This window comes from Bidens hawaiensis, unplaced genomic scaffold, assembly GCF_021521415.1.
Source record: "Bidens hawaiensis isolate Kalapana, Puna unplaced genomic scaffold, B.hawaiensis_p1.1 tig00003004_1, whole genome shotgun sequence".
Lineage (NCBI taxonomy): Eukaryota > Viridiplantae > Streptophyta > Magnoliopsida > Asterales > Asteraceae > Bidens > Bidens hawaiensis.
Window position 1 is genome coordinate 773,732 of NW_027491161.1, and position 23,420 is coordinate 797,151.

General features: G+C 37.3%; 1 protein-coding gene across 1 annotated transcript; it reads right to left on the minus strand.

The window, feature by feature from the left end:
• Window positions 1–756: 756 nt before the first annotated feature.
• On the minus strand, window positions 757–4,849 carry LOC143621960 (NAC domain-containing protein 72-like). Its single transcript, XM_077093226.1, has 3 exons — window positions 4,382–4,849; window positions 1,855–1,983; window positions 757–1,316 (listed from the first exon to the last, which is right to left on the minus strand). Exons 1-3 carry the CDS (start codon window positions 4,847–4,849, stop codon window positions 1,254–1,256), a joined length of 660 nt encoding a protein of 219 aa, XP_076949341.1. The 3' UTR covers window positions 757–1,253.
• Window positions 4,850–23,420: the final 18,571 nt, after the last annotated feature.

Below are 23,420 nucleotides of genomic sequence, written 5' to 3' on the forward strand. Positions count from 1 at the left end.
TCATATATCCTTCCCTTAGAGCATTATCATACTTATCAGTTTATCACTATACCTAACATATATGGAAACTCAATAAAAACTTGTATTTTTTTAACCTACATCAGAAACCTTATCCTCATTTTTCCCCTCTCAAATTTTGTGAGAACCCACGTTAACTCCTAAATTTTATATTTCCTTATTCACCCTATATAATTATTCATTATGTTTTTATAAGTGGTTGTTGATAAAAGAAAAAAGAAAAAGAAAAAAAATAAAAGTAGAATAAACAAATATAATTTAATTGGATGGAAGACAAATATGAAAAATGAGACGTAACAGATTTCTTTAAGATGTTAAAAATTTTGAAATACGTGTATCGTTTAATTAAATTTTAATGAGGATGGGAAGCTAGTGTTTATGCTCTTACGAAACGAATAGGAACACAATTAAACCTAGACTAAACACTAACATTTATTACATATAAAGTTATGATAAAAATAACTAAATGATTCACTTATATTATATTGTATATTAAAAATGATAATTCAAAAATGTAACCAAAAAAAATTAAATATATATAAACTAATCAATAAATAATAAGCAAGTAGAGCCAAATTCAAGCTCAAACTCTAAAAAACAACTCACAACCTGAGCAAGTGCAAGCTCAAGCTTTTGAAACAAGAGCTTGAAATGAATCAAGCGAGCTCGAGCCCTCGTAAGTCAACATGAGCCAAGCTCGCTTGGTCTCGTCTTACTTACATCCCTAGCCTTATATGTTAGCTTCAGCTCAGCCTGTGCTTGGTTCCCACATTATTATCACATTGTAAAATAAGATTATAGAAATACTTAACTCCATTAATTACATAACTTAAAAATCTTTCAACATGATAAAGTAGATCCACTTAGAAACAGAAACATAACCCGAAAACAAACAGCCTGTATGACACAAGCGACGTGAAGCATCTGGTCTAGCCACCGCTCTGTCCGTGACACCAAAATTTGGCTGTCAAATCTGCATTCCCAATCCAAAAGACCCGATTGACGGTTCGGTGTAGAAGATTGAAACAAGAAAACAAATAACTGGAAATAACAAAACAAGATACCTTGTGGCAACATTGCCATTTTCACAGCTGTTGAATATTGGGGCAAATTTTGTCAAGGTTTCCATTAAACCAAACCTATAAGGTTTTCCATTTTTGAGTTTTGAGATATATCATCATTCAATTGGTGGTAAATAACCAAGCCCATTAATTAATTGGATTCTGTTTGACCCACTATAGTGGGGTTAGAAGATCATTTAGCTCAAGGAAGTCTCCTTCAAAAGCCATTAGATTCACCTGCACAGAGGAATATCAAAAGTTCATAACTTGAGATAATTATTAGTCTACTCCCATTGAAAAATGAACTTTGTAAGTGAATAAAGTTAAAACGAATTCGGGTCATCCACAGGCCGGCACGTTAATGACAGTATGACACAGTTAAAACGTGTCTAAATGGGTTGAACTCGCCCATGTTGTTTATGACACGCCAAATCCGTTTAAGTCATCATGTTAAATGAGTTAACAGGTCAATATCACACTTTTAAGATCCGGTTACCAAAACGACATAGTTTTATATAATTACAATTTACAAATAGTTAAATATATTTTTCTAAACTTCTAACCCTAGCTGCATCATCTACTTACTAATAACAAAGTTAGGAATTAAATGCTAGAAGGAAACTAGAATATGAACTAAATAATTAAAAAAAAATAATACCATATACATTCCAGAACAAAAATAAAACGTAAAAGAATAAGATTTTAGAGAGAATTATATAACCAAAAGACAAGTTTTAACGCATAAGGTACAATGATCAAAAAAGTTATAACTTACCATATCATCACATTGAGTACCAATGTTACACACTGTTTTAACAAGCTCGTTAAAAGGCTTTGGTTTATCTTTATCATTTGAGTGGTGAGATTTGGCAAACACTCGGCAAAGTACATAAGAAGCCTCGGCCTGACACAAAAAGGTAAGAGTTATCAAAAAATTAAATATACAAAACAGTACTTTTGTTGATAAATATAAAGAGAACTAAAAGATTAGTAAATGCAAGTAAGGTATACAAAAAACAACCAACATGACATCACACCCTTAATTTGTTTAGTCTTTAAGCATGCCTTGATTCTTGAAATAAACCAGAATTTGCTTTATCCATCATCAAACATTCAATTTCATTTGCCCTCTATGAATTATTTGTACGCTAAATTACTATTCAATGATCTTTTAAGTTTGTTAATCTAGTTAAGAATTGGATTAAACCGAACTTTTGATTGTTGATTCAACGAAGTATGGAATGTTTGTTTGACAATCAAAGCATATTATCCGCCTACAACAGTTAAGTAAACTTATTGTAAACAGCTAAATCTAATATGTTTAAATATACAGCTGCAATGTGAAATATAGTTCTTATTTTTGGTTTTAACTGTGTTGAAGATTACAAGCAAAATCAAGAAATCATATAACAGATTAACACTACTAGCATCAGTTATTATCATGTGATGCAACTTTTAACAGTATAACAAGTCTATATAACTAATCCTGATAAATTACAGTTTAGCATTTGTTCGCTTTATTATGATCTAAAATAGCATATGGCACAATTGTGCTACTAAACTGTTTTATATGGATGGACATCAAACAATTTAACAACAAATTTACAGACTAATTCAAATCTTCGACATACACACCACCTACAATTAACAATTCACACAAAAATCAACAAAATTTAAGACTTCATTAAACAAATTAATACACTCCAATTAATATTTTCTATAACAGAATATCACACTGTTCTGCTACTAAAATGTTGTGTATGGATGAACATCAAACACTTAACTACAATTTTACAGATTAACACAGTTCTTCAACACATTAACAAAACCAGTAATTAGCAATTCATACAAAAATCCCCAAAATTAAAACTTCATGAAACAGATTGATTCATTAAACTAACATTTCTGATATGGAACATAAAATAAGCTATTTATACATTTACATACAAATTCACAAATTAATTCAACTAATAATATGTCTAAAGTAAAATTCATCATTTTTCTACTACTAAACTGTTGTATATAGGTGAACATCAAGCACTAACTACAATTTTACAGATTAATTCAACTCTTCAGCAAATGAACACTACAAACAATTAGCAATTCATACAAAAATCAACAAAACTAAAACTTCATAAAACATATCAACACACGCCAACTATCTCTGAAACACAACAACTTAGGGGGTGTTTGGGATTCCTTATTTTACCTCCTTATAACTTTTCATTAAGTTAATAAGTTACAAAAGTGGAACTTATAGAACTTTTCCTCTCACAATATAAGCAATCCCAAACACCTTATTAGTTTTCAAAAAGTTAATAAGTTATAAGTTGATGAAAATAAGCAATCCCAAACACCCCCTTACATAAAAATCAACAAAATTACAAAATAATATTAAAGATTACCATTTTTTGATCAAACAATGCATACTCATACTGTCATACATGATCCAATTGTCCTGACGACAGTTTTAGGCGAACCACCAAAATAAAACAAAAGGCTTATGTGTCCCCAGGATAAAAACCAAACATTAAATTACGAATATAAATATTAATTCAATTCTTAAACACATAAACACCACATACAATTAAAAATTCATTCCAAAATCAACAAAAACTGAGACTTTATTAAACAAATTAATCACTAGAATATGACATTATACTGCTACTAAACTGTTGCATATGAATTAAAATCAAACATTTAATCACAAACTTAGATAAATTCAATTCTTCAACACATTAAGACAACATAAAAGTAGCAATTCATACCAAAATCCCCAAAATTAAAACTTCATGAAACAGATTATTACATTAAAACTAATATTTCTGAAATAGAACATAACATAAGCAATTTATACATTTACTTACAAGTTAACAAATTAATTCAAGTAATATGTCATTGTTCTACTGCTAAGCATTTGTATATGGATGAACAAGGGCTGTTCACAAGTTGAACCCGAGTGGAGCCAGGGTGGTTTCGAAATTAAACGAGGCAGCTCAATCTTGAAGTTAAACGAGCCTAAAATCGAGCCAACGAGCCGAGATTGGGTTGAGCTCGGCGCAGTTACAAAAATGAGCCAGCTCGGCTAAGGTAGTTTCAAATCAAATTTTATTCGAGCTTTTATCAAACAAGATACAAGCCGCGAGCTTTTTGAATAGCCCAGGTACTCAAAACATTAACTACAATTTTACAAATTAATTGAATTCTTCAACAAATGAAGACCATAAACAATTAATAATATTTCTAAAATAGAACAATTTATATCATCATCAAGAAGATTAAGAGATTATTAATCAAATTACCATTTTTTGATCAACCAATGCATACTCATACATGATCCACTTAGTCCTAACAGCAGTCTTAGCCGAATCCCCCAAATAAAACACGAACGTCTTCCTTGTCCCCAACACAACCCCCTGTAGACCCGCACCCACAATATCCTTCACCGAACCACTCCTCCGCCAAACCCCACCACCGGCTGCTCTCTTTTCACCTCGTCCTCGCTTAACCCGAGGCATCGGAGCAAAACAGTACCAGTGCTTGCGTTTGCCTTCGCGCCCGAACACGAACCGGGCGGTTTCCGGGAGATCGAAGGGTTCGAAGCGGTAGAGATCGAGGTCGTTGATTAAGTCGGATGGTGGATGGTCGCCGTTGTTTTTGTTGGTGAGGTAGTGGGTGATGAGTTGGTGTTCTGATGGGAAGAATTGGCAGCCCGGTGGAAGAGGTAATGAGGTGGGGTTAGGGTTTACTGAGGAGGAGTTGTTATCCATGGTGGTGGTGGTAGAGAATCTGACGACGGTGTGTGGAATAAGAATTTAGGAATGTGTTGAATGTGAATCAAGGAAGCTTGGTTGACAAGCTACTTGTTGCGGAAAACAATTTGTTTCTTTTTTTTTTCTATATTAATAAGTAAAATAAAGAGTTGGTCGAGAGAACTTCGCTTGGTGGTTACACAACGACTATCAAGGGTCAGTCGACAGAATGGTTTTTCAGGGGGGGGGGGGTGGCGTGGACCCAGTCAAGACAACATAGTCTAGTTAGAATTGGGCATCGGTGCTCTCCAATCAATGTTGTAAAACTCCCGAGTACTTCCCGATTACTCCCCGCCTAGATCGAGTACTCGCCGCCTCGGCTGAGTACTCCTTAGGTATTTTCCGAGTAATCCCCGACTACTCCCGAGTACTCGCAACTCCCCAGTCGACCGCCTAACGACTTTTACAACATTGTCTCCAATGCTGGAGAGTGCGATAGCCTAAATACAAGAAAGTCGTCGTTATAAAAAAAGTGGTAAGAGGCCCGCCCCATGTAGTGGAGATACGAGTTTGATTCTCGCCCGGACCAGTTTGGCAGACATCTGGGTGAAGGGACATATCAGGGCTTTATGTCCGGGTTCGAACCCGACAAGGAGCGAGGGTTTATGGATTCCATCCGGTTTCCGGGAGATCGAAGGGTTCGAAGCGGTAGACATCGAGGTCGTTGATTAAGTCGGATGGTGGATGGTCGCCGTTGTTTTTGTTGGTGAGGTAGAGACTTAGTGCCTTGGACCTAAATAATTGGATTCATGAGTCGGTCTAGAAGCCTTAAATAGCTCGGACGGTTGAAGGCTTGTCAGAGATAGATAGACTGGCTCGGAAAATAAATGTGGTTCGAAAAGAAGAAAATACAAAATGTTTTATGACGAAATCTTAGCATGAAAATTGACTCCATAATTAGATGTGAATGAATAATCGGGTCCGTATATAAACTAATTGCTTTTGTGTTGAGAATGGTTAGAAATCGTATTTCGTCACCTTCCAACCTGCTTGATAGAGGTGTAAGGGTATTGCAGAAAACTAGAGGGGATGTGAAATGCTTTTCTTAGATTTTAGTCCAATTTTAATGACCTAATGACTTTGCTAAACTCTTTTTACAACTTATAAAATAAATAGACACAAATAAGTAAAGAGTTTAAGAGTTAGAGATGACACAACCGTATTTATAGAGGTTCAAGTTAATGTTAGCTAATTCACTCTACGTCCTCTTCCAGATCGAGAATTTTCTTCACTAGTCGTCTCCCTAAAACGGTAAGGATAATTGTCTTACTCTTCAAAGAAAGTGATCATCTTTTTCACCAAGTACACAAATTACTTAGTTTTACAACTCTTCTTAATCTCACTATGAAATCTTCACCTAAAAACTAGTTAACTCTATATCAAGATATAGTTCTTAACCCAACCCAACCCAACCCAATATAAAACTACACCATATCAAGATAGAGTGTGTCTCCCCCCCTGTAAATCATCAACAAAATGATGAATCATCATTTGTCAAAACACCAGAACAACCTCTAGTATTGATCTCCCAAAATACAAGTAAGATGGTTGGATTGATAGCTTATAAAAGCTCTTCTTTTTGCTCTACACTTTGATCTCTTTTCTTGATAATTGAAGCTTGATTAGACTCGAATAATGGAAGAGATTAACCTTGAAGTGTTGTGACATTTGAGCCAAAACAAAGGTACACCTCAGTACGTATTTACCGTTTAAGCAAATAAACGCCTTTTGCGTAACAAACGAACGATTAACCGAACGGGTCGGGTTATGACCCAGATATCTCGGGGGGACATTTATAAGTGATATACGATCTATACAAGCTAAAATATTAGCAATATGGTCTTAAATAGCTCGGACGGTTGAAGGCTTGTCAGAGATAGATAGACTGGCTCGGAAAATAAATGTGGTTCGAAAAGAAGAAAATACAAAATGTTTTATGACGAAATCTGTGACATCTGCCCAAATCCGACCCGACCCAGGTACCCGTTTTTGGATCCGATTTTTTAAGATTTAAAATTTAATTATAATATTTATAAATTTATCAAATATATATATAACAATAATAATGATAATAATAATAATTCCTTTCCGCCGTCCCGCCCCTTTTTCTCTCTTGTCGCCGTTCCGTCCCTTTTTCTCTCTTGTCGCCGTCCCGCCCCTTTTTCTCTCTTGTCGCCGTCCCGCCCCTCTGCTTAACCCTTGAGCCTTGAACCCCTTTTTCCCTTAACTCTTTGCTTGTCCTTTGGTTCTTCCCGCCTAAGGATGTCTGCGCAGCTCCACGCGCCAGATTCCTTACAAGGAAGCCTGCGTGAAGACCAGCTGTTCCTGCGATACGCGAGGCGAACTGTTCCCGCGGCGCGCAAAGGATTGTAGTTCTTCCCGCGGCGCGCTAAGGATTGTAGTTCTTCCCGCGGCGCGCTAAGGATGGTAGTTCTTCCCGCGGCGCGCTAAGGATTTTAGTTCTTCCCGCGGCGCGCTAAGGATTGTTGTTCTTCCCGCGGCGCGCTAAGGATTGTTCTGTCTGCCTTCGCCCTCGCGCACTCAAGCCTTCTCGCGCTAGACACTTAAGTCTTTTCTCCAGTTCAAGCCAGCCTGTATGCTTTTGAAATATCTTATCTTCTGTGCTATACCTGCCAAGGTATGGGCACAGTAGGCCAGATCTGACATCTGTCCGAAAGGTCACTTTCGGCGCAGCTTGCTTACCAACCCTCTTGGTGGTTAGAAAAAGTAACTGGCATAATCTTTTAAAATCTTCTTTTCCATGTCTTGAACAGTACTTTGACTGACCCCTCCCATGCTATGAAAAGTAACCTGTCAGCCTTCCCCATCCCCTGCAGCTGCCACCATATCTTTTGCTTTTGATATCTTTTGCTTTGATTTTGATAAGATCTTTTCCCCAATTCAAGGGATGTGTTCCCTAGGGTTTTCCTATAAATAAAACTAATTTCTTAAATAATTAAACACTACACTCAAACACTTAAGCACTCCCCAAAATCTTTCTCCCTTACTCTCAGCCGAAGATCTTCAGCGACGCCTCCAACTCCCCTCTTTGCAATCCGTCTTCTCTTCTTTTCTGCCCAGAAACCTCGGTAAATAAATAATATATAATTCTTTTTAAATAATTTGTTTAAGTAACTTACATATATTCAAGACATAAAAACCAATCGTTAAACCAATAACCTCTTATTTATAGGTTAACTTTCGCTTGTTTAAAAGTTGGTTCTTGCATTATCTTTCAACGCACCTTTTTACAAGTGAGTAATATCGTACCTAATCCCCTTTTATTTTTAACATTTTGGGATGTTCATGTGTTCGTACAACTTGAGTCTTAAACTTGTTTATGAAATTATGTGCGCAAAACCCATGTGTTATGGACGTTTACTAGTGTTGTATATTTGTATGTGTGGATCATTAACCGCTTTGATCGGCCTATTCCGAAGTTTTCATGGATCCACTAGATAAACACGGGAGACCTATCGTTACGATTTTCTTGATTTGTTTGCACATACACGAATGATTATTTGTTTTTGCTCGATTTGGAGCACGTTATGAACTATGAGCTATGATCTATTTAGGCTTGATCACAATCTGTTTACACCACTATGTTGAACACCAGTTATACACATGTTGCGCGCAGTGCTTTGTTATTATCTATTTATATCTATTAAACTTGATTTCTCACCGACACGCAAGTGTTGACGTTTTATTTTAACACATGTTCAGGTTTGCTGTAGCTGCTTTTGGAAACTCGAGGACACGTAGGATGTTTTCTTTTACTTTGGACCTAGTTTAAAATATAACAAGACATATTTATGTATTTGAATATTATGAGTTATGATATGTGACTTATGTTACTTTATTGTGTGTTATGCGCATGCGCAATGAAATGTATTTATTAAATATTGACACCCAAATAGTGTCACGAGTAATGAAACAATTCGTAGCGCCCCGATGTATAATCCGCCATCGGTCGGGGTGTTACAGATTGGTATCAGAGCTCCGTGACTTTAGGATTAGGTGGTTAGACGTAACGACCTAGAATACCTAAGAGTCCCTTCTCGCGCATGAGAAAAATCTCATGATTACGCGCTAATTGTTAATTACTCGATAGTTATAAAATATGCTTGCGCATACGCAGCACATGATTTCATGTTTTATCCGCGATCTTTCGATTTTTATTGTTAAATTTCAATTCGTTTCTTTACATACATATTCGTTTGTTGTTGGGACTTAACATTGAAAATCCGAAAAGTCATGGTGATACATGAATAGTTGATTTTCAATCCCCATTAACTTTATGTTCTAAAATTGAAGATTTGAAAAGTCATGGTGATACATGAATTGTCAACCTTCAATACTCATTTACTCGTATATTTTAAATTGAAGATTTGAAAAGTCATGGTGATACATGAATTGTCAACCTTCAATACTCATTTACTCGTATATTTTAAATTGAAAATTTGAAAAGTCATGGTGATGCATGAATTGTCGATTTTCAATTCGAATTCATTACCTGTATTAAGTTTGCATTTAAATTCATTTTTACTTCAAAATTTGATAGCATTTAACTCCGCGAAACAAGCTTTACAATGATATACTTTGCGCTGAAACGATTTCCCATACCAAGATATTAACAAAAACTAAAACTTTTATAGAATGCCTCCGCTATCAGCTCGCCGTCATCGGAGGAGAGAAGCCTCGCGCAGACGTATGCAGCGTCGTTCCCAGGAAATGGCCGCCGCAATAGCCCAAGCCTTAAATCAAAATAACACCAACCCCTCCGGATACAATATTAAGTCCTTTAATGCGGGTAACTCTCCGAAATTCACAGGGCTCGAAGGAGCCACCGTAATGCTCCATTGGCTCGAGAAAATTGAGAACACCTTCCTCCATACCCATTGCCCTCCAGACCGACGAACCCTATACGCCTCAAGTGTCCTGGAATCAAGGGCGCTTACATGGTGGAACGGAGTAGCTCACGCGCGTGGCGCAGAGGCTGCTTCTAACATGCTCTGGGAGGAATTCAAGGATCTTTTGACTCGAGAATTCTGCCCTCCCAACGAAGTAAAGCGCCTTGAGGAGGAATTTTGGAACTTGAAACAGTACAGTGGCGAAGCGCGCGAGTACGCTACGCGCTTTCACGAACTAAGTTTGCTTGTCCCGCACCTAGTTACCCCTTCCCGCCGTGCCATCGAAAAGTTTCTTGGGGGTCTCCCCATGGAAATTCAAGATTCTGTATGGGCCAGGAACCCAGTAACCCTCTCTGACGCCATCGAGTTGGCCGCTGTGCTCAGCGACAACCATGTCAGGGCAGGAACCCTGTTCCTGCGGGGAGCCGAGAAGACCAAACTCACCAAGACTGTCCCAGAACCAACAGAAACCAAGCCAGAACCCTCAAACCGTAACAACCTCAAGCGCAGGCACAAACCCAATCATCAAGCCTACGCGCTTACCAACCCGCTCATTGTCCAGCAACCCGCCTACCAACCTTCAGTACACGCTCCTAACCCACTGTCAACCTACCCAACACCCCCTGTAGTCCATAACTATGCCTTAACCAATTCCGCGCTCCCTGCCCCGCCAACTAAGAAACCTTACACAGGAAACCAACACTTTTGCCCAACCTGTAAACTTCATCACCCAACTCAAGCCCCGTGTCGACAATGCAACCGATGTGGCCGCATTGGTCACACTGCTGAGTACTGTAGAGTCCTTCCCGCCAACCCAATCGCGCAAACACCACCAACCTACCCGCAAAACCCACAATCAACATACCATAATCCACGACCCAGGTCGTGCTATAACTGCGGTGACCCCAGTCATTTCCGGAACGCGTGCCCGAGACTGCAAGTACAAATTACGCAAGCTAATCCGGTTAACCAAATTTCAAACCAAGTGGCGCGCGGACGTGCTTTTAATATAACCGCGCACCAAGCGCAAGCGAATAATGACGTGGTTAATGGTACATTTTTACTTAACGGACAATATGCATCTATACTTTTTGATACTAGCGCCGATAGGAGTTTTATTTCTCGCGCATTTGAACAAAAACTTGCGCGACCGCGAATAAACTTAAACGGAAACTTTACAGTTGAAATGGCTAACGGTGAAACAATTATAATAAACTCCGTGATCAAAGATTGCACGCTTAACCTTAATGAACACGATTTTCTAATCGACCTCATTCCCATGCCTCTTGGAAGTTTTGATGTTATTATTGGTATGGACTGGCTCTCGCAAAATCGCGCCGAAGTAATCTGCGCCAAGAAATTGATTCGCATTCCTCGGGAAAATGGTCAAGATTTTCATATCTACGGCGAGAAACCATCTAACGGTCTTAAACTTATGTCATGCACTGAAGCCCGAAGACTTTTACGAAAGAAATGTGTCGCGTTCTTAGCTCATGTGGTCAAACCCGATGAAGGAAAGAAGAAACTTCGCGAAATCCCCATCGTGCGTGACTTTCCTGAAGTCTTTCCCGAAGATCTTTCTAGTTTACCTCCCGCTCGGGATGTCGAGTTTCGTGTTGATCTTGTCCCTGGTGCATCCCCCGTAGCCAAATCTCCTTATCGACTTGCACCCGCTGAAATGCAAGAATTAGCAAGTCAACTTCAAGAGTTGACCGATAAAGGATTCATTCGCCCTAGCTCCTCGCCGTGGGGTGCTCCGGTTTTGTTCGTTAAAAAGAAAGACGGTTCGTTTCGCATGTGTATCGATTACCGCGAGCTGAACAAGCTCACCATTAAGAACCGGTACCCTTTACCGCGTATCGACGACCTCTTTGACCAACTCCAAGGTGCCTCTTGTTTCTCCAAAATCGATCTTCGTTCTGGCTATCACCAGTTGCGTATCCGCGAAGAAGATATTCCCAAAACTGCCTTTCGAACCCGCTACGGTCATTTTGAATTCTTGGTCATGCCCTTCGGTTTAACCAACGCACCCGCTGTCTTCATGGATCTAATGAACCGGGTGTGTAGGCCTTTCTTGGACCAATTCGTGATCGTGTTTATCGATGACGTTCTGGTATATTCCAAAACCAAGGCCGAGCATGAACAACATCTTCTGTTGGTGTTGCAAAAGCTTCGAACCGAACAACTCTATGCCAAACTCTCCAAGTGTGAGTTTTGGTCTGACGAGGTACAGTTTCTTGGTCATTTTGTAAACAAGATGGGTATTCATGTCGACCCATCCAAAATTGAAGCAATCAAGAACTGGATTTCACCGACCACTCCTACCGAAATCCGTTCCTTTTTGGGCTTAGCTGGTTACTACCGGCGATTCATTTCGAACTTCTCAAAAATCGCCTTGCCTTTAACAGCATTAACGCACAAAGGCAAACCGTATATTTGGGGCTCGAAGCAAGAAGAAGCCTTTCAAACGCTCAAGCGAAAGTTATGCCAAGCTCCTGTTCTAACGTTACCAGAGGGTACTGACGACTTTGTCGTTTATTGTGATGCCTCCAACCAAGGTCTCGGTTGTGTACTTATGCAACGAGGCAAGGTTATCGCTTACGCGTCAAGGCAACTCAAAATTCATGAAAAGAATTATACGACTCACGACCTCGAACTTGGTGCAGTTGTATTTGCCTTAAAAATCTGGAGACACTACCTTTATGGTACTAAGTGCATCATTTACACCGACCATAAAAGCCTTCAGCACATTTTTGATCAAAAGGAACTTAACATGAGACAACGCCGATGGAACGAACTCATCAGCGATTACGATTGTGAGATCCGATATCACCCTGGAAAGGCTAATGTGGTAGCCGATGCGCTCAGCCGCAAACCCAGTCAACTCAACTGTATTTTGCCGCGCACGCAGCTTCGCTTCGCGCCGATCCAAAGCAATCTTGAATCGCGCATTCGCGACGCGCAGCACGCATCGATCAGCAAAGGCAACCTACGCGCCGAGTTAGCGTGTGGTGCGGAAGCTCATCTAGTCCCTAACCTGCATGGAACTCTCTGTTATCTCAATCGCATCTGGATTCCCAATGATGAGATTCTTCGCGCTGACATTTTGAGTGAAGCGCACAAAACTCGATATTCCATTCATCCTGGCGCTGACAAAATGTACAAAGATTTGCGCCTTACTTATTGGTGGCCCGGTATGAAAAAGGATATTGCTGTGTTCGTAGCTAAATGCCTAACTTGTTCTAAGGTAAAAGCTGAACATCAACGCCCATCTGGTTTGCTCGAACAACCAGAAATTCCTATGTGGAAATGGGAAAGTATAGCAATGGAGTTTATCACCAAGTTACCCTCGACCGCAAGCAAACATGATAGCATTTGGGTAATAGTGGATCGATTGACCAAGTCTGCCCACTTTCTGCCCATTCGTGAAACCTACCGTGTTGAACAACTTGCGCATCTATATGTCAAACAAAATTTTCTGCCGTCATGGTACTCCCTTGAGCATCATATCCGATCGCGATGGCCGTTTTATATCTCGCTTTTGGAAATCTCTCCAATCTGCGTTAGGAACTCGTTTGGACATGAGTACTGCATATCATCCTCAGACTGACGGACAGTCTGAGCGAACCATCCAAACCCTTGAGGACATGCTTCGATCTTGTGTTCTTGATTTTGGAGGTAATTGGGATTCACACCTACCTCTGATCGAGTTCTCTTATAATAACAGCTATCATTCCAGCATCGGTATGGCCCCATTTGAAGCACTTTACGGTAGAAAGTGCCGCTCACCGATTTGTTGGAACGAAGTGGGTGAAGTTCAAATCACAGGACCCGAACTAGTTCAAGAGACAACCGATAAAATCGCCAAGATCCGTGATCATCTGCTGACTGCCAGAAGCCGACAGAAGAGTTACGCAGATCGCAGGCGGAAGCCTCTCGAATTTCTAGTTGGTGATCTTGTTCTCCTCAAAGTGTCGCCCTGGAAGGGTGTTGTCCGCTTTGGGAAGAAAGGTAAGCTTGCACCTCGTTATGTTGGTCCATTCAAGATTCTTGCGAGAGTGGGAAAGGTTGCCTACAAGCTGGACCTGCCGCCCGCGCTCAGCAATGTGCATCCAACGTTCCATGTATCCAATCTCAAGAAATGTTTAGCTGACGAGAACCTCCACATACCACTTGATGAAGTTCAAGTTGATGAGTCTATGCATTTCGTTGAGAAACCTGTTGAGATTATGGATCGCGAGGTGAAGCAAACCAAGCGCAGTCGCATCCCTATTGTCAAAGTTCGCTGGGAGTCCAAGCGCGGAGCCGAGTTCACTTGGGAAAGGGAAGATCAAATGAAGATCAAATACCCGCACCTTTTCTCTGCGCATCCTACTTCGAGATAAATTTCGGGACGAAATTTCTTAAAGTAGGGGAGACTGTGACATCTGCCCAAATCCGACCCGACCCAGGTACCCGTTTTTGGATCCGATTTTTTAAGATTTAAAATTTGATTATAATCTTTATAAATTTATCAAATATATATATAATAATAATAATGATAATAATAATAATTCCTTTCCGCCGTCCCGCCCCTTTTTCTCCCTTGTCGCCGTTCCGCCCCTTTTTCTCTCTTGTCGCCGTCCCGCCCCTTTTTCTCTCTTGTCGCCGTCCCGCCCCTTTTTCTCTCTTGTCGCCGTCCCGCCCCTCTGCTTAACCCTTGAGCCTTAAACCCCTTTTTCTCTTAACTCTTTGCTTGTCCTTTGGTTCTTCCCGCCTAAGGATGTCTGCGTAGCTCCACGCGCCAGATTCCTTACAAGGAAGCCTGCGTGAAGACCAGCTGTTCCTGCGATACGCGAGGCGAACTGTTCCCGCGGCGCGCAAAGGATTGTAGTTCTTCCCGCGGCGCGCTAAGGATTGTAGTTCTTCCCGCGGCGCGCTAAGGATGGTAGTTCTTCCCGCGGCGCGCTACGGATTTTAGTTCTTCCCGCGGCGCGCTAAGGATTGTTGTTCTTCCCGCGGCGCGCTAAGGATTGTTCTGTCTGCCTTCGCCCTCGCGCACTCAAGCCTTCTCGCGCTAGACACTTAAGTCTTTTCTCCAGTTCAAGCCAGCCTGTATGCTTTTGAAATATCTTATCTTCTGTGCTATACCTGCCAAGGTATGGGCACAGTAGGCCAGATCTGACATCTGTCCGAAAGGTCACTTTCGGCGCAGCTTGCTTACCAACCCTCTTGGTGGTTAGAAAAAGTAACTGGCATAATCTTTTAAAATCTTCTTTTCCATGTCTTGAACAGTACTTTGACTGACCCCTCCCATGCTATGAAAAGTAACCTGTCAGCCTTCCCCATCCCCTGCAGCTGCCACCATATCTTTTGCTTTTGATATCTTTTACTTTGATTTTGATAAGATCTTTTCCCCAATTCAAGGGATGTGTTCCCTAGGGTTTTCCTATAAATAAAACTAATTTCTTGAATAATTAAACACTACACTCAAACACTTAAGCACTCCCCAAAATCTTTCTCCCTTACTCTCAGCCGAAGATCTTCAGCGACGCCTCCAACTCCCCTCTTTGCAATCCGTCTTCTCTTCTTTTCTGCCCAGAAACCTCGGTAAATAAATAATATATAATTCTTTTTAAATAATTTGTTTAAGTAACTTACATATATTCAAGACATAAAAACCAATCGTTAAACCAATAACCTCTTATTTATAGGTTAACTTTCGCTTGTTTAAAAGTTGGTTCTTGCATTATCTTTCAACGCACCTTTTTACAAGTGAGTAATCTCGTACCTAATCCCCTTTTATTTTTAACATTTTGGGATGTTCATGTGTTCGTACAACTTGAGTCTTAAACTTGTTTATGAAATTATGTGCGCAAAACCCATGTGTTATAGACGTTTACTAGTGTTGTATATTTGTATGTGTGGATCATTAACCGCTTTGATCGGCCTATTCCGAAGTTTTCATGGATCCATTAGATAAACACGGGAGACCTATCGTTACGATTTTCTTGATTTGTTTGCACATACACGAATGATTATTTGTTTTTGCTCGATTTGGAGCACGTTATGAACTATGAGCTATGATCTATTTAGGCTTGATCACAATCTGTTTACACCACTATGTTGAACACCAGTTATACACATGTTGCGCGCAGTGCTTTGTTATTATCTATTTATATCTATTAAACTTGATTTCTCACAGACACGCAAGTGTTGACGTTTTATTTTAACACATGTTCAGGTTTGCTGTAGCTGCTTTTGGAAACTCGAGGACACGTAGGATTTTTTCTTTTACTTTGGACCTAGTTTAAAATATAACAAGACATATTTATGTATTTGAATATTATGAGTTATGATATGTGACTTATGTTACTTTATTGTGTGTTATGCGCATGCGCAATGAAATGTATTTATTAGATATTGACACCCAAATAGTGTCACGAGTAATGAAACAATTCGTAGCGCCCCGATGTATAATCCGCCATCGGTCGGGGTGTTACAGAATCTTAGCATGAAAATTGACTCCATAATTAGATGTGAATGAATAATCGGGTCCGTATATAAACTAATTGCTTTTGTGTTGAGAATGGTTAGAAATCGTATTTCGTCACCTTCCAACCTGCTTGATAGAGGTGTAAGGGTATTGCAGAAAACTAGAGGGGATGTGAAATGCTTTTCTTAGATTTTAGTCCAATTTTAATGACCTAATGACTTTGCTAAACTCTTTTTACAACTTATAAAATAAATAGACACAAATAAGTAAAGAGTTTAAGAGTTAGAGATGACACAACCGTATTTATAGAGGTTCAAGTTAATGTTAGCTAATTCACTCTACGTCCTCTTCCAGATCGAGAATTTTCTTCACTAGTCGTCTCCCTAAAACGGTAAGGATAATTGTCTTACTATTCAAAGAAAGTGATCATCTTTTTCACCAAGTACACCAATTACTTAGTTTTACAACTCTTCTTAATTTCACTATGGAATCTTCACCTAAAAACTAGTTAACTCTATATCAAGATATAGTTCTTAACCCAACCCAACCCAATATAAAACGACACCATATCAAGATAGAGTGTGTCTCCCCCCCTGTAAATCATCAACAAAATGATGAATCATCATTTGTCAAAACACCAGAACAACCTCTAGTATTGATCCCCCAAAATACAAGTAAGATGGTTGGATTGATAGCTTATAAAAGCTCTTCTTTTTGCTCTACACTTTGATCTCTTCTCTTGATAATTGAAGCTTGATTAGACTCGAATAATGGAAGAGATTAACCTTGAAGTGTTGTGACATTTGAGCCAAAACAAGGTACACCTCAGTACGTATTTACCGTTTAAGCAAATAAACGCCTTTTGCGTAACAAACGAACGATTAACCGAACGGGTCGGGTTATGACCCAGATATCTCGGGGGGCCATTTATAAGTGATATACGATCTATACAAGCTAAAATATTAGCAATATGGTCTTAGTTTGATAGCAAACAAGTTAAACGAAAACATGCTCGTTTAACCACCCGCTATAGATTTAAACGCGAAAGATAGTTACAAACCAAGCATTGTAGTATACGTTAAGCCGAAAAAGACTTACCAAACACTTATTTGAAATGTTTTAAGCGATCCATGAAAATATTTTTGATTTTTACAAACATATAGTATGTTTTTATAATTTTACACAAAACTAGCCGAAAAACACTTGTTTTCGCGTTGTTTAACGCAACCGATAAGTTTTTCGCGCCAAAAACCGAACCCGAACTAAATTTGGAACGGGCTTTTCGTATTTGGGCTTGAGAAATCAGAAACTTGGGCCAAAATGGGCCCCAAGGGGGCCCATGATGGTCCGATCGCAGCCGCCACCCCCTTGTTTATTCATTCACATTTAAACTAGATTCAAGCCATTTTTAACATCATTTCTTGGAAAACTCTGGACACCACTTCTGTTTCAGCCAGAAAACTTCCAAAACCCTAAAAAACATGGCTTTTGAACTTGTTTGAACTTGTTTAATACCATAAAAACATGTCTTGGTTACTAAAAATCATTCCTAACCGTGTAAAAATCTTAAAAATGGTCCATAAACATGTTTTGATCATACACATGGTAAGGAACCTGTTTTGATAGTTTTTTTTTGCCATAAACACGGATTAAAGGGTTGAAACGACGATTTTACGGTTCAAAAGTTCGTTTTTGTGCACTAGCCGAAACCCTAACTTAAGGGCTGTTATGTTGATAAAATATTGCTTGGTTTGTGATATAGGACTTGTACCTAGCTTTCTTAGAAGCACAAGAACCTGAAAACTTGATTAAAAGGTCGGAAACGAGCCAAACCCGCTAAGGTAATGCCGAAACACTCGCTTACGGGCTATTTAGGTTAAGGTTGTGATGTGCATATTGTTAGGACTTAAAATTTTTCAGGGACATCAGGGACCATTTCAATGAGTCCCTGTTTAAATTTGGTAATTTTTCGACCATCCGAGAATATTTGGCGAATTTATTACCGAATTGGGACGTTTATTTAGGAAAAATAGCTAAAATACTTCAAAAATTATGAAATTTTTCTGGGAACTCTATTTGATGTCTTTTGATCACATATGAATTTTGGGATTATTTGGAGAAGTTTAAGGGTGTTTTGTTTATTTGCGTTCGTGTGAATTTTACAGCCGAATTTGGGCCGAAAAGAATATTGCACGAGCTTTTTACATTCTGGAATTGATACAGGTTGTTTTGGGACATGATTTGAGTACTCAGGAATTTTTGGTGAATTTTTGAAAATTGTTGGGTGAACGGACGATTTTCAGACGAAATATAGCTGATAAAATGAATTTTTATAAATTAATAAATCAGTAAATAAATTCCAGAAATATTTTTATAAAAATCTACATATTTTAATTGACAAGTGGTTAAATTTTCATAATTTAATTATTAATGGTTATTTAATTATGCTAATCTGAATATTAAACAAATTCAGTTTTTATAAAAACCGGCAAGTTCGCGACTAGTGAATCTGCGGGAATATCAAAACACCAAGAGTGATCAAAAATCATATTTTTGGACTAATTAAGTAAAAACGAACTTTTCTATGAAAAACCTGGACAATTTGGATGGATTGTGCGTGTTTCTTCTTAAATGAAACTGAATAAACGGAAACGGGCCCCGTGGCTAATCCGGGACCCCAATATGTGATCTTTCTTTATAACTTAATCATTTTGTTAACCAATACATTTACCCAAGCTTATTTTCCCATAACTGTTTTCTGAACGCGTAAACGAGCAACTTGGCCCAGCTGGGAAAACGGGAGTCTGAGCCAAGTTCGGTTTTAAGTATTAGACATTGAACAACATCACAACCTAAGCCTATTGTCACTTTCTGGGCGTTCCAGCTACACCCAGATTAGTTATGCAGCCCAGTTTAGTATTGAGATTATAATAATATTAAAATATTAATATTATTATAATATTGATTATAGGGACTACTGATAGCAGACCAAACGAACCACGAGCTGATACAGTACTGATTATCGACTAAACCGTGAGTTTCATGACCCCACTTTTAAACTGTTTTACGAACTTTTGGGGTGAAAAGCATGTTTGCTTATATCTATATACTTATCTGAAACATGTAATGATGTGAATTATCTAAGTGCTAACACATGAAAGTCCCCACTAACACAGTGATTAACTTCGAGCCGGTGGCTTGTGAATAGTACTATTGGTTTGACAAACCACGCGGGTGTTAAAAGTCAAAAGTCAAGTCAAGAAAATGGAAAGTTTATGCAATTCTTTTTAATGGCAATTATTGGGTCATAATTGTTATTATAACGTTTCGTTATAAATATATTAATATTAATATTATAGCTATCAACACCTAATATAAATTAGTTTCCTCTTTAAGTTTTTCCCTCCTATAAATATCCTATTGTATTTCAATGTAACATACACATGATTAATGAAATATCTTCCTTTCTTTCTACATGTCCTTCTCGTATGTCATTTTATTAAGTTATCATTGTTCTTTATTCTCTCAACATAAAACATATTTTAGTTCATACAATTTTGGTTATGTTAAAGATTTGTATTATATCTCTTCCATCTTTCGTAATAATCCATATTGTGATTCATACGATTTGGGCTAAATCAAGATTTACATATGTTATTATTATTATTCCAACTACTATTTTATCTTTAATAAATCATATAGAATTTATGCAACATTGGACGCATACATGATTTTAGTAACCAAAGTGTTATACACTAATTTTATATTATTATAAACCAACTTTTTGATTTGTTCTTCGCAAACATGTGTTAATCAAGCTAATTATAATTCCTATTCATATCAGAATCTCTATTTAAAGTTATTAAAATCATATGCTAATTTAGCATTAAAAAAAGTAAAATGTTATTTAATTTGATTACCATAACTCCATTAGTGTTATTACAAGAGCAACAGATTGTTTAATAAGTATACTAGTTTGCGACCCGTCTATTATACGGGTAGTTCTTGAAAATACAATATTTAATAAATAATCGATATATAAGAAAAAATAAACCTATTAAACACTATTAATACACAGTCGTTGTACAATAGTTTTTAAAACAGTTTTAAAGTAAAAGATTATTATAAATATCAAATATCTGAAAAAAAATAAGAAGTAAATACTAAATTAACAAATTTTGAAAGCATAAATTTTAAGAATGGTAAATATTATTTTACTACTATAAATTTGTTAAAAATGGTGAGGTTTAAAGTAGAAGTGACAAGTGGCAAAACTTGTAACTTTTTATTAGAGAGTATAGATATAGATTTTTTTGTGGGGTGTTTGTACTTTTCTTCATGCCTAGTTAACAAAAAGAAAAGATGGGGTTGGTTTTGGTTGTGTTATAGAACAAAATATGGAAATACAAATGTGAAATCACATGATCGCTTGAATGATAATACAATGTTTTCTCATATTTATAGTCTTGTACTAAAGAAGCATAACACATATACAATCATAAACATGAAGTTATGGATCATGATTATCTAATGGCGTGACCGGTTAGACCACACCAAGTCAATGATGTGAAATATACTGAAGAACCAAAATGATTCTTCCTAATAATTATACATGTAATATTGCTCTCAACAGAAATTATTTATTTACCAACTAGAGAAGGGTGTGAATCCCTATATGTTATGGAATGCGAAAAGGATACACATATCTGAATATGATACCATTTAGTGTTTTAAAATCGATGTATCGTCTAAATTGTTATAAATTTCCCAACATGAAGTTTTTGTGATTTATGGCTTGGCTAATGAGATAGCAAGCATAATATTCTAGATTTTCATATTTATTTTTGGTAAATTACTATTAATAGATGAATTGATTTTGTTGAGACGATCATCAAACGTCTATAATTGATTGCAACGTCAATGATCATGAGAGCAAAAATTCATGTTTTATTTAGGTATTTATCATTTTATATGTATTCACATCGAGCCAACAAGCTATGATACTTCCTCCCCATTACAATTGGTTTTAGTCAGTAACAAAGTATTTCTCATCTAATTATTTCGTGTGTGTTATATGCTAAAATTAATCCACCACAAGGCACAAAGATGAGACCACAAACGAAGTTGGGAATTTATGTCGGTATTAAATATTACCTATGAATAAATACTTCGAGCCATTAATGAGATATGTGTTTATGACTCATTGGTTTTCACATTAGTAAATATACATTCATAACATAGGGTGCGATATAAAGCAATTGAAAAACGAATTTAGTTGGAATGAATTATCATTGATCATCAAACTAAATTATATGAACTAAAAGTTCAACAGATAATTCATGTATAAAGCTTAACGAATCAATTACCAGACGATTCACTGACCAAAATAGAGTCTCTAGCTAAGACACCTATACCAACTGCTATGCTGCAATTCATATTATTACATATTGATAATGAATCTAGCATGCGGGTGAAGTGTGATAAACTAATCGGTTCTAAAACAAAATTTCCTCGAAAATGGGAGCAAGTAATGAAGATGGTCAAGTCGAGATACAATAAAAAGGTCTCTTGAAAGACATAAGACATGATGGTTCTTAAAGAACCTCAGGTACCTGAACATCAAGAGATCTCAATATATCATATCTAGAAATGTATGGAATCGAAATAATATCGACGTTGTGATACGTTTGTATATAATGTAGCGCTTGAAATCATGAGAATCAAGATATAGGATCTGCCTATGAATGAGAACATATAAATGATTGGCCAAGATTGAAAGACGCAGGTATGGCAGAGTTTAAATTCTCAAAAGAAACGGAAAGTTTTCGGACCAACAGTCCATACAACTGAAGTTGTGAAATACGATGAATGCAAGCGGTTCTTTTATGCAAATCGCTTAAAAATCAAATTAACTTATATAAGGTAAAATTGGTGGCACAAGGATTTTGCAAAAGCCCATGATTAATTATGATGAGACGCATTCTCCAATGGTGGAAACAATGACTTTCCGATACCTAAATAGTATGGTAATACAAAGAGAGAATTGATATGCGTTTAATAAATATTGTGATTCAGTTGATACTGAAAGTTTACAAGAAAGTCTTTGAAGGATTTGAATTATCAAATCATGTAAATTAAGTTCTCGAGAATACTATGGCTCATGTTGTATATAGATTCATATTTGAACACGTTATGATTATTGTATATGTTAAATATAGCTAGAACTCCTGAAGAGTTCCTAGCATGTGAATGCTTTAAAAGTTAATTGAAACATCTTAAGGATGTAATTCTTATGCACCAATAAACATACATAGAAGACCTGATGATTATCGTATCTTAATAAACAAATAATGGTATAATATGGGTTTTGATATATGATATAGAAATTGATGTGTCAGATTGAGCAAGTTCATGTAGCAAAACTCATGAGGAGTGAATGCACATCAATAATTGGTTAAAATGGAAAGGAATTTGTGATGGATTGAAAATGTTTAAGCAGAGACACGAAGTTATCAAAATATGTATGAACTAAAATATCTAGTCAAGTATAAATCAGAAGATATTCTGATAAAGAGGCTTATGATTTTGGTAAACTTTGCCATATTCTTATCAAAATTTTACTCTTAAAAGTTCATATAATCATAGTTCACTGTGATGATGTACCCATCATCGAGAGAAACTGCAGAACTTTTAGAAGGAGAATTTTTGAAATACCTTGACGTGATGTGATTATTACTCAATCTGCAGTTTGAGTATTTGTGTAATTATATGTTTATCAATTCATCAAAGTACATCTAAAAGATATTGAGATATTTACCAAGATAAGATTCATTCTTTGAGTACGTTAAAGGATGTACAATAATGTACTCTATATCATTTCCTACCTGAATATGAAATATTAATAGTTCGGAAATACCAAAATTAAATGCATAAGTGCATTATATCATATTGTTAGCCATATATGATTCTTATTTTCTTAATTTATATTTATCGACATGTGTCCAGCTAGGAGACATCAGAATAGGTTAAAACATATATTTCAGGTATAAAAGATATGCGTTTATATTTTACTAACCTATCAAAACAAGTTTTGTTAGTCTTGTCATGCAGAGAAACACAACAGGATTATCAATATAATGGTATA

Coding starts and splice junctions, on each gene's coding strand:
- LOC143621960 (XM_077093226.1), bottom strand. CDS start 4,849: ATGGATAACAACTCCTCCTCAGTAAACCCTAACCCCACCTCATTACCT. Junction 1,984..4,381: donor CATTGGTTGATCAAAAAATG/GTAATTTGATTA, acceptor TTTTTGTGTCAG/GCCGAGGCTTCTTATGTACT. Junction 1,317..1,854: donor GTACTCAATGTGATGATATG/GTAAGTTATAAC, acceptor TCCTCTGTGCAG/GTGAATCTAATGGCTTTTGA.